Raw genomic sequence first — 12,109 nt, 5'->3', positions numbered from 1 at the left:
AGCCATATAAATAAAATTGAGGAGCACCCTGGTCCACTTACTCTGCGGACTGGGGACCGACAGCAGCTGGAGGGGACTTCCCTGCATGGTAGAATGAGCCTGGTCCCTCCCTTTGACGGACATCCCCAGGGAGGGGCATGGTTGGTCCCTGGCAGGTTCAGACAGGCAGAGAGAGCCCCGCGGCTGTGAGAAAGCTGAAGCTTCCTTCCCCCTTCCTGCCTGCCCTCTGCGCACCCTCCCTGCTGCCACACAGCTGATGAAGTGCTCGTGGAGGGCCATGATGGCAACAGAGGAGGCTTCAAGCTGCCAGGTGCCCCGCCGGCCCTGGGCATCCATCCTGAGGGTGACTATCTCGATGCTTCTTAGCACAGGCACATGCTACCTCGTCTGCAACCTGTGTTTCCGCCAGGAGCAGCAACTGGATTCAACCAGGGTAAGTCCAAAAGGGAGGATAAGAGCGAGGGGGAGAGACAGGCATATGCTACCTGGGGACCTCTGGGTGGGGACTGGACCCTGGGGTGGGGGCTGAGGGGAAGCAAGTGGGGAAAAAAGCAGAGGGATGTTGAGCAAGAGAACAGACTCACAGAATTATGATCAAAAAAGAAAAGAAAACAAAAATCAGAATGAGACGGATATAAATCTGCCAGGGGGACTTCCCTGGTGGTCCAGGGGTTAAGATTGCATGCTTCCAATGCCGGTCATGTAGGTTCGACCCCTGGTTAGGGAGTTAAGGTCCCACAGGCCCCCCAGAGTGGTAGCAACAGCAAGAAAAATCCGCCAGGAAGAAAGATGCGATAGAAAGGAACAGAGAGAGACCAGAGCAGGGGTAACAAGCAGGGACAAGCCTGCCCACCAGGGGTCTCCGGCTCAGGATAGTCAGCTCTGCCCGGGAGGTAAACCCCGGGTGGAGATCCCAGGCTGGAGGGTGCATCTGAGAAAGATACATTCCATATGGGCCTGGAAAATGACTCGTCTTTGGGGTTCCCCCAGCAGGCTGACTCAGAGGCTGCTGGGGGCTTCACGGAGTTGGGGAAGGGCGGTTCTGGGACCTCCAAGGACAGGGGGAGCCCTGGACACCCACCACAGGTGCCGACTTTGGGGGTTACATCAGGTTTTGCAGGCAAGAGAGGCAGATGTGCGAGGCGACCTGGGTTACATCCTGGAAACTAAGAAGTTCTTCTGAAGGTCTTCGCTTTGTGCTCAGGGCTGGTTCAAATCTACTTCCTCTTTATGAGCTCTTCACAAAGGCTCCAAGTCAGCCCCATGGAATGAGGTGTGGATAGAAGGATGCACTGTGAAAAAAAGTGCTCCTGACTGGAGGGATCACTCCAGACCCCTGACGCTTAGGCGCTTAGCTCTGTTTTCTTTTCTTCCAGTGGGACTTAGCAGAGCTCCAGCTGAATCACACAGGTAACCCGGGATATGCATGTGTGTCAGAGAACGAGAAAAGAAGGCGGGTGGGGGAGAGAGAGAAAGGGTGAGAAAAAGAAAGAAAGACAGGGCGACACAGCAGTCTGTTTCTGGGTGCCTGCTTCCTTTCTGGGCATTTTATTTTCTCCCATGGGAGAGCTCAAACCAACTCAAGCTACTAGCCATGACTAACCTGCCTTCGTTCATGTCACAAATGTTAATTCGGCAGCCACCATGAGGCAGGCTCCGTTCTGGGTGCCCAGATTGCCAACATACCAGAAATCCCTGCCCTGTCTGGGCTTCCCTGCCACCAAAGGGACCAGAAAATAAAGAAATGAACAAGTAAAATATGTGGCATGCCAAATAGAGTGAAACACGCACCTGGTGCTTTTTGGGGAATATTAAGTACGGGAGGAGGATCGGGGATGTCAGGGTTGGGTGTGCCCTTGAAAGTGTGGTCACCAGGGAGGGTGTCCCAGCGAAGAGGGCTTTAGAGCAAGGACATGAAGGAATGTGAGGGAGGGTTCCTTTTGGCAGTCCCCTCCCAGCCTCTCTCTAACCCTCTTCCTCTTTGGGTCTCTCCCACACTCATCCCCAGGGGTTTGGGTGTGCTCATTCCATTTTGTAACAAATGGAAACCCTATTCATCTTCTTTCTCTGGGGGCTTTCTGATAGGGCTGCTATGACAGAAGAATGGAAAGGCTGACATAAACAAAACATTTCTCTCTCGTGGTGCCGGGGGCTGTGAAATCCAAGGTCAAGGCACCAGCAGGTCTGGCTGTCTGGTGAATGCCCTCTTCCTGGTTTATAAACAGCCTGTCATCTTTTTGCTGTATCTTTATATGGCAGAAAGGGAAGGAGGGGAAAGAGAACCTCTGGGCTCTTGCTCTCTCTCCCTGTCTTTCTAAAGTGAGACAGAGTTGACATATAACATTGTATCCATTTCAGGCACACAACATAGGTCTATGTATATGTTACAAACTGATCACCACAATGTCCTGTTAACACCCATCACCTCACACAGTTACAATTCTTTTTTTCTTGTCATGAAACTTGTAAGATCTACTCTTTTCAGTTCAGTTCAGTTCAGTTCAGTTCAGTCGCTCAGTCGTGTCTGACTCTTTGCAATCCCATGAACCACAGTACACCAGGCCTCCCTGTCTATCACCACCTCCTGGAATCCACCCAGACCCGTATCCATCGAGTCGGTGATGCCATCGAACCATCTCATCCTCTGTCGTCCCCTTCTCCTCCTGCCCTCAATCTTTCCCAGCATCAGCCGCTTCCAAATATACAACACAGTATACTTAGCTCTAGTTACTACGCTCTACGTTACATCGCCAGGACTTAGTTTATAACTTTTTCATAAGTTTGTGCCTCCCCTGGAGAAGGAAACTGTAACCCACTCCAGTATTCTTGCCTGGAGAATCCCATGGACAGAGAAGCCTGGTAGGCTACAGTCCACGGGGTCGCAAAGAGTTGGACACGACTGAGCGACTGAACGGAAGGGTACCTCCAGCCACCTTCACCTGTTTCACCCACCCCACCCCCCCACCTCTGGCAACCACTGGTCTGTTCTTTGTATCTGTCTCCATGTGTTTGGGCTTTGGTTTATATTACACATATACAGGAAGTCAGACAGTATTTGTCTTTCTCTGTCTGACTTACTTCACTTTAGCATAATGACCTCTAGGCCCACCCATGTTGTCCCAAGTGGCAGAATTTCTTTCTTTTTATGGCTGAATTAGATCAATAGATGGGCTTCCCTTGTGGTTCAGCTGGTAAAGAATCCACCTGCAATGCTGAAGACCTGGGTTCGATCCCTGGATTGGGAAGATCCCCTGGAGAAGGGAAAGGCTACCCACTTCAGTATTCTGGCCTGGAGAATTCCATGGGCTGTATAGTCCATGGGGTCACAAAGAGTTGGACTAAGCAACTTTCACTTTCACTTTAGATAGATAAATAGATGTGTGTTTATAATACACATGTATAATACATATTGATAAATATATCACAGTATATATCATGGTGATATATATATTATATATATATCCATTTTAGGTATATGTGTAATACGTATATATACATATACAATACATACATGCTGTGCTGTGCTTAGTTGCTCAGTCATGTCTGACTCTTTGTGACCCCTGGACTGTAGCCCCCAGTCTCCTCTGCCCATGGAATTCTCCTGGCAAGAATACCGGAGTGGGTAGTTCCTTTCTCCAGCGGGTCTCCCCAAACCAGGGGTTGAACCCAGGTCTCCCGCATTGCAGAAAGATTCTTTACTTTCTGAGCTACCAGGGAAGCCCAAGAATATTGGAATGGGTGAAAGTGAAATTGCTCAGTCACTCAGTCGTGTCCGACTCTTTGCGACCCTGTGGATTGTAGCCCACCAGGCTCCACCTTCCTTGGGATTCTCCAGGCAAGAGTACTGGAGTGGGTTGCCTTTTCCTTCTCCAGGGGATCTTCCTGACCCAGGGATCGAACCCAGGTCTCCTGCATTGCAGGCAGATGCAGGCAGACGCTTTAACTTCTGAGCCAGCAGGGTAGCCTGTCCCTTTTCCAGGGGATCTTCCCAACCCAGGAATGGAACTGGGATCTCCTGCATTGCAGGTGGATTCTTTACCAGCTGAGCTACCAGGGAAGCCCCACAATACATACATATGTATATGTATACACAAAGGTATGGGTCTTCCCAGGTGGCTCAGTGGGCAAAGAACCTGCCTGCAGTGCAAGAGAAGCAGAAGACTCAGGTTGAAGTCTCAATCCCTGGACTGAGACGATCCCCTGGAAAGGGCATGGCTACCATCCCAGTGTTCTTGCCTGGAGAATCTCACGGACAGAGGAGCCTGGTGGGCTGCAGTCCATGGTGTCACAAAGAGTCAGACCTGGCTGAAGTGACTGAGCACGAGCACACGTAGGCACACTGTGTATGTGTTCACATGTATGGATGGATATGGGCTTCCCTGGCGGCTCAGTCAGTAAAGAAGTTGCCTGAAATGAAGGAAACCACCGCCTGTCAATGCAGAAGACACGGGTTCAATCCCTGGATCAGGACGATCCCCTGGAGAAGGAAACAGTAACCCACTCCAGTATTCTTGCCTGGGAAATCCCATGGACAGAGAAGCCTGCCTGGCTACAGTCTGTGGAGTTGGAAAGAGTAGGACACGACTTAGCGACTACGCCACCACCACCTTGCATACATATATGTGTGTGTGTGTGTATGTGTGTATGTATATATTACATATTCTTCATCCATTCATCCATCAGGGGATATGGGGTCTCTTTTATAAGGTCTCCACCTTCTTGCTCTAAACACTTCTGAACACCCCACCTTCTAATACCATCCCTTTGGAGGTTAGGCTTCAACATTCGAGTTTGGGGCATTCCCTCTACAGCACTCAGTTTCCCTATATCTCCATCCTTCCATCCCTCCCTCACAGCCCTCCCAGGGTCACGGCAGGACCCCAGGCTGCGCTGGCAGGGGAGCCCCGCCCTGGGACGCTCCTTCCTGCATGGGCCAGAGCTGGACGACAATGGGCAGCTGCGGATCCAACGTGATGGCATTTATAGGCTGCACATCCAGGTGACATTAGCCAACTGCTCCTCCTCCACGTGGACCACCAAGCCCCAGAGAGCCACGCTGACGGTGGCCATCTGCTCCCCTGCCGCCCACAGCATCAGCTTGCTACGCCTCAGCTTCCACCGCGGAGGCTGCTGGGTGGCCTCCCAGCGCCTCACCTTCCTGGCTCGCGGGGACATTCTCTGCACCAACCTTACTCTGCCTCTGTTGCCTTCCAGAAACGCTGATGAGACTTTTTTTGGGATTCAGTGGGTGTGCCCTTGACCCTGGCACTTCCTAGCCTAGGTTTTTAAATACACCTTTTTTTTCTTTCTCTTTCTCTTTCCTTTTCTTTCTTTTTCTTTATCTTTGTTTCTTTCCTGGCTTGCTTTTTCTTTCTTTTTTCTTTTGCTTTGTTTCTTTCTTTTCTTGTTTTTTTTTTCTTCTTTCTTTTTCTTTCTCTATTTTTCCTTTTCCTTATCTGTGTTTCTTTGTTTTTTTTATTTTTTAGCCCCCACTTTCTAGCATGTGAGATCTTAGTTCCCCAACCAAATATGGAATTCACACCCCTTGCATTTGAAGGGCAAAGTTTTAACCCCTAGACTGTCTTGAGAGTGCATTGTTAAAGCACAGGAATATAATTGATATTTCTATATTGATTTGGGGGTTTGGGGGCTTTTTAAAATTTTAATTAATATTAAAATATTTTTCTAAAAGGTCTTCCTTTCCAAGTATGATACTTTTCCCCCCCCTTATACAATATGTGGGTCACTTCACACTTGTGTCTTTAGGATAAATTTCCAGAAGTGGAATGGCTGGGTCTAAGAGGGTGTGTTTATAATTTTGATATTTATTAACAAATTGGCCTCCATAGGTGTTGAATCAATTTAGATTTTTAGTCTACTGTGTGTGAGCATGGCTACTCCATGGGATATGAAAGAACTGTCTTATTTCTACTAAAAGGGAAGGCTGACTGCCTTCCATACTTCAGTGTCACTTAAGTCATTTATATTTTCTTTTCTGTAAAAGCATATGTAGACACTCTTTTTTTTTAATTGAGGTGAAATTCACATAACATAAAATTAGCCCTCTTAAAGTGGACATTCACATAGCTATATTCAATATCTTGTAATAAAACAAAATGGAGAAGAATATGACTCTCCAAATACCACAAGTGGTCATTTCTCTAGCCTGTGGTGGGGACATGAGAAGAACTTAGGGAGGAGAAGAGTTAGTGGTGACTCATAAGTTAAGAACAGAATGGAAGAGAGACTGAGAATAGAATCTCCTGATAGTGCAGAAATGAGCATAAACAGGGGGTAAATACTTTCAAAAGGTATTTTTGTATATTCTTAGGTACTTTTGTGATAAAAGAAGATAATAATAAGGCTAGCATTATCCTGATACCAAAGCCAAAGACACTACAGGAAAAGAAATTATAGACCAATATACCTGACAAGCATAGATACCAAAATCCTCAGCAAAATATTAACAAACCAAATTCAACAGTACATTTGAAGGGTCACACACGTGATCCAGTGGGATTTATTCTAGGGAAGCAAGGATGGTTCAAGGTGTGCAAATAATCAATGTAACACACCACATCAACAGAATGGAGGATAAAAACCATCTCAGTAGATGCAGGAAAATCATTTCCCAAAGCTCAACATTCATTCATGATAAAGCACTCCACAGATAGGGTATAGAGGGAACTTACCTCAAGATAATAAAGGCCATATAGGATAGGTCCACAGCTTACATCGCATTCAATGGTGAAAAACTGAAAGCTTTTCCTGTAAGATCAGGAACAAGACAAGGGTGCCCACACTCTCACCACTTTTATTCAACAAAGTACTGGAGGGCCTAGCCAGAGTAATTACACAGAAAAAGAAATAAAAGACATCCAAGTGAGGAAGGAAGAAGAAAAATTGCCTCTATTTGTAGATGATATAATTTTACATATAGAAAATCCTAAACACTCCACCAAAAAATGTTAAAATTAGCAAGCAAATTTAGTAAAGTTGCAGAATACACAATCAATATACAAAAATCAGTTTTGCCTCTATGCATTAACAGTGAACTATCAGAAAGAGAAATTAAGGAAACAATACCATTTATAATTGCATAGAAAATTTAAACAACGAGATGAAAGATCAATTTACTGAACACTATAAGACATTGATGAAACTGAAGAGGACACAAATAAATGGAAAGATAGTCCATGATCATGGACTGGAAGAATTATTATGCTCAAAATGTCTATATTACTCAAAGCAAACTATAGGTTCAATGCAACCCCTATCAAAATTTCAATGGCACTTTTCACAGAAAAAAGCAGTCCTCAAATTGCATGGAGCCACAAAAGACCCCAAAGAGCCAAAGCAATCTTAAGAAAGAAGAACAAAGCTGCAAGCACCATAGTTCCTGATTTCAAACTATGTCACAAAGTTATAGTAATCAAAACAGCATAGTATTGGCATAAAAACAGACACACAGATCAGTGGAACAGAAGAGAGACCAGAAATAAGTATATGCATATTTGACAAATTAATTTATGAAAAATGAGCCAAGAATATACCATAGGAAAGCCAGCTGCTTCAATAAATAGTACTGGGAAAATCAGACAATCACATGGAGAAGAATGAAACTGAATCATTACCTTACACCATATACAAAAATAAACTCAAAAAGGGATAAAGATATGAACATAGTGGCAAATTCCTTAATACTGGTATTGGCAATGATTTTTTTGGATTTGACACCAAAAGAAAAAGCAACAAAAGCAAAAATAAACAAGTTGGACTATATCAAATTAAAATACTTCTGCACAGCAAAGGAAACCGACAACCTAGGGAACGGGAGAAAATATTCGTAAGCCATATATCTGATAATGGATTGATACACAAATGTACAGTGAACTCATACAACTCAATAGCCAAAAAAAAAAAAAAATCCAACTTTTAAAAATGAGCAGATGGACTGAACAAACTTTTTTACAAAAAAAGACTCACAAATAGCCAACAAGTATATGAAAAGGTGTTCAACATCACTAATTATCAGGAAAATGCAAATCAAAACCATGATGATCACACCTATCAGATGGCTATTATTAAAAAGACAACAAATGACAAGTGTCAGCAATGAAGTAGGTAAGTAGAACCCTAGTACACTGTTGGTGGGGAGGTAAATTGGTGCAATTGTGGTGGAAAGCAGTGTGGAGACTCCTCAAAAAGTTAAAAATAGAGCTACCATATGACCCAGCAGTTCCTCTCCTGGGTATTTATCCAAAAATTTAAAAACACTAATGAGAAAAGATATATGCACTCCTGTGTTCATTGCAGCACTATTCATAATAGCCAAGATATAGAAACAACCTAAGTGCCCAACCATCGATGAATGGATAAAGAAATTGATATAGATAGATATGTGATAGAATATCATTGCTTAGTTTAGCTAAGTCATGTCTCACTTTTTTGTGTGACCCATGGACCGTAGCCCTCCAGGCTCCTCTATCCATGAGATCTTCCAAGCAAGAATACTGAAGTAGGTTGCCTTTTCCTTCTCCAGGGTATCTTCCTGACCCTGGGATCGAACCCACGGCTCCTGCATTGGCAGTTGGGTTCCTTACCACTGTGCCACCAGGGAAACCCACAATGGAATATTACTCAGCCATTAAAAAAGAATGAACTCTTGCCATTTGAGATGGCTCGGATAGACCTAGAGGGTATTACGGTAAGTGAAATAAGTCAGATAGAGAAAGGCAAAAACTGTGTGATTTCACTTACATGTGGAATCTAAAAAAAATAAATGCATAAACAGAAAGAAACAGAGTTACAGGTACAGAGAACAAACAAGTGGTTGTTAGAGGAGAGTGGAGTGGGAGAAGGAAAGAAATTTGATGAGGGGGGTTAAGAGGCACAAACTTCCAGTTGCAAAATAAATGAGTCATGGGTATGAAATTCAGTGTGGAGAATATAGTCAACAACTATGTAATACCTTTGTATAGTGACATATCATTACTAGATTATAGTGGTGATCACTTTGAAACGTATAGAAATAGCAACTCACTGTGTTGTGTACCAGGAACCGACAGAGTGTTGCAGGTCAATTGTACTTCAAAAAACAAACAAACTCACAGAAAAAGAGATCAGATTTGTGACTGCTAGAGATTGGGGGTGGGGGAGAGCAAGAATTGGATGAAAACAGTCAAAAGGTACAAACTTCCAGTTATGAGATAAATAAACACTAAGGATATAATAGTATAACATAATAAATACAATTAACACTGCTGTACATTATATATAATAGTTGTCAAGAGAACGAGTACTGAGTTCTCATACCGAAGAAAATTTTTTCTATTTTTTGAAAATTTGTATCTAAACAAGATGATAGATGTTCTCGAAACTCAATAATCATTTCATGGTGTGTGTAAGTCAAGTTACTATGCTGCGCTAAGTCACTTCAGTAGTCTCTGACTCTGCGACCCTCTGGACTGTATGCAACCTGCCAGGCTCCTCTGTCCACTGGATTCTCTAGGTAAGAATACTGGAGTGGATAGCCTTTCCCTTCTCCAGGGGATCCTCCCAACCCAGGGACTGAACCCAGGTCTCCTGCATTGCAGGCAGATTCTTTACCAGCTGAGCCACAAGGGAAGCCCAAAAATGACAAGAAATAACAATTATTAGCGATTTGATGTGGTGCAAAGGAAATCATTGTGCATAATTGGTGGAAATATGAATTGGTACAACCACTATGGAAAACAGTATAGTTCAAAGAAATTAAAAGTAGAACTACTACAAGATACAGCTATCCCACTTCGGGTACAGACCCAAACAAATTGAAAGCAGGAACTCAAAGAGATATTTTTAGAGCCATGTTCATAGCAGCATTGTTTATTCACAATAGCCAAGATGTGGAAGCAACCAGAAATGCCCATGATTGGTGAACAAATGAACAAAATGTGATATATACATACAATGGAATATTATTCAAGCTGAAAAAGGAAATAAATTTGGCACATGCTACCTGGATGGACATTGAGGACACTATGCTTAGCGAAATAAGCCAGTCACAAAATACTGTGTCAAGCAGGTGTGAGCCAAAGTCTAAAGCTTGATGGGGAACTACCTAGGAAACTTTGGGTTTTTGAAGTAAATTCTTAATGTTTCATATTGTTAATATCTTGAAAATGTGTTAAATATTGGAAACCTCATCACTATTTTCAGATCCTTTTGATGAACAGACTTGTTGTAAAAGTTGGAAAAATAAAATACTGCGTCATTCCACTCATAAGAGGTCTCAGGAGGAGTCAAATCCGTAGGGACAGAAACTGTAGATGGTGGGGGGCCAGTGGGTTGGAAGAGGGGTTGGGGAGTCAGTGTTTCATGGAGACACAGTTTCTATTTGGGAAAATGAGATAGTTCTGGAGATGGATGGTGGAGATGGTTGTGCAACAATGTGAATGTACTTAACACCAGTGAATACTGCACTTAAAATGGTACCATTTGTATCACATGGGTTTTATTGCAGTTACAAAAAAAAATCTCAGTGGAGCCATTTAACAACTAAAAAAATGGCTACTTTGTATAGACAGCTTTACATGCACTGGTATATAAGTTGGCTAGGGGAGAAGGCAATGGCAACCCACTCCAGTACTCTTGCCTGGAAAATCCCATGGACGGAGGAGCCTGGTGGGCTGCAGTCCGTGGGGTGGCAAAGAGTTGGACAAGACTGAGTGACTTCACTTTCACTTTTCACTTTCATGCATTGGAGAAGGCAATGGCAACCCACTCCAGTGTTCTCACCTGGAGAATCCCAGGGACGGGGGAGCCTGGTGGGCTGCCGTCTATGGGGTCGCACAGAGTCAGACACGACTGAAGCGACTTAGCAGCAGCAGCAGCAGGGCTATATAACAAAGAACAACAAACTAGCTGACTTGAAAAACAGAAATGTATTGTCACACCATCCTGGAAGCCAGAAGTATAACATCAAGGTTATCAGTAGGGCTGGTTGCTTTTGAGAGCAGTGAGAAAGACTGTTGTAAAGTTCTCTGCCAGTTTCTGGTGGTTTGCTGGCAATCTTTGATGTCCTTGGGCTGGTAGATGCATCACTCTGATATCTGCTTTCATCTTCACATAGCAGTCTCCTGTGTGTGTCCAAATTTCCCCTTTTTTGTAGGAGAACAGTCATATTGAATTAGGGATCCTTTAGTCCAAAGTATGATCTCATCTTAACTACATCTGCAACAAACTATTTGCAAATAGCCTCACATTCTGAGGTCCTGGGGGTTAGAACATCAACATGTGAATTTGAGAGGGATATGATTAGACCCATAGTAGTCGACCACTCTAAAAACTTTGTCTTATCCAAATGTGACAGAAAATCTATGTAGGTTGAGTATGTGAAATGGCAAGTAGAAAATTGCCAAATGCTGAGATGGGCTACACGAGAAGCAAACTAAACATTGCAGTCCAGCCAAGGACACAATTTTAGGTCCACCTCTAAGAAGTGGCAAATTGGTCACATGCTGACATATGGTTTAGCATATTTCACTGAGATTCAAAGAGGTTATACAATTTATCTGAGACCATGTAACTCTGGTGAAGCTGGAGTTGAAATCCAGATCTGCCAAATATCAAAGTCATCCTTCACAAGACCATTCTAGACATCCTGCAACTTCATGAGGTTCCCTGATGGCTCAGGCTGACTCTCTCTGTTTCCAGGATAAATCACTGGCCCTGTGGTATTTCAATAGATTTTTTTTAGGCAGCTGCTTTCTCCCCCATCATCCCATTGTACCCTTAATTCTTTGAAAGACACGAAACAAAAAGAGAAAAAAAGAAGGCGGTATTTGAGCTGGGGGTAACACAGAAGTTATCCCCGGAAACTGTGAACATCTTACCTTTTAAGGTAAAAGGGAATTTGCAGATACAGTTAAGCCCTGAGATGGGGAAGTGTGTGCCTGAAACCTTGTACAAGCCCCTGTGTCCTTGTCTTTAGAAGTAAAATGCTGACTCAGGAGCTCACGATTGGCCCTCCATGATTTTCAGTCTTTTAACCTTCTTGAGGCTTTCAATGGCTAAGTAAAGGATCTCTCTTAGTAAATATCACATTGCACTTAAAAACATGCTGGTT

At 43.7% G+C, this 12,109-nt stretch overlaps 1 protein-coding gene across 1 annotated transcript; it reads left to right on the top strand.

Moving 5' to 3' along the window:
* Positions 1–256: 256 nt before the first annotated feature.
* CD70 (CD70 molecule) lies at positions 257–5,622 on the top strand. The gene is made up of 3 exons (XM_088838389.1): positions 257–433; positions 1,377–1,410; positions 4,857–5,622. The coding sequence occupies exons 1-3, from the start codon at positions 257–259 to the stop codon at positions 5,258–5,260; spliced, it is 615 nt and encodes a 204-aa protein (XP_088694515.1). The 3' UTR covers positions 5,261–5,622.
* The last annotated feature ends 6,487 nt before the right edge of the window (positions 5,623–12,109 follow it).

This window comes from Moschus berezovskii, chromosome 8 (assembly GCF_049115385.1).
Source record: "Moschus berezovskii isolate FMDL1 chromosome 8, NW_MosBer_1.0, whole genome shotgun sequence".
NCBI classification, from domain to species: domain Eukaryota; kingdom Metazoa; phylum Chordata; class Mammalia; order Artiodactyla; family Moschidae; genus Moschus; species Moschus berezovskii.
Note: the sequence above shows the minus strand (reverse complement) of the source record. Positions and strands in the feature narration are given on the sequence as shown.

Excerpts from the sequence above, each read along its gene's own strand:
- CD70 (XM_088838389.1), top strand. The coding sequence starts at position 257 with ATGAAGTGCTCGTGGAGGGCCATGATGGCAACAGAGGAGGCTTCAAGC. Across the intron at positions 434-1,376 it reads AGCAACTGGATTCAACCAGG|TGGGACTTAGCAGAGCTCCA; the intron begins GTAAGTCCAAAA and ends CTTTTCTTCCAG. Across the intron at positions 1,411-4,856 it reads GCTCCAGCTGAATCACACAG|CCCTCCCAGGGTCACGGCAG; the intron begins GTAACCCGGGAT and ends CCTCCCTCACAG.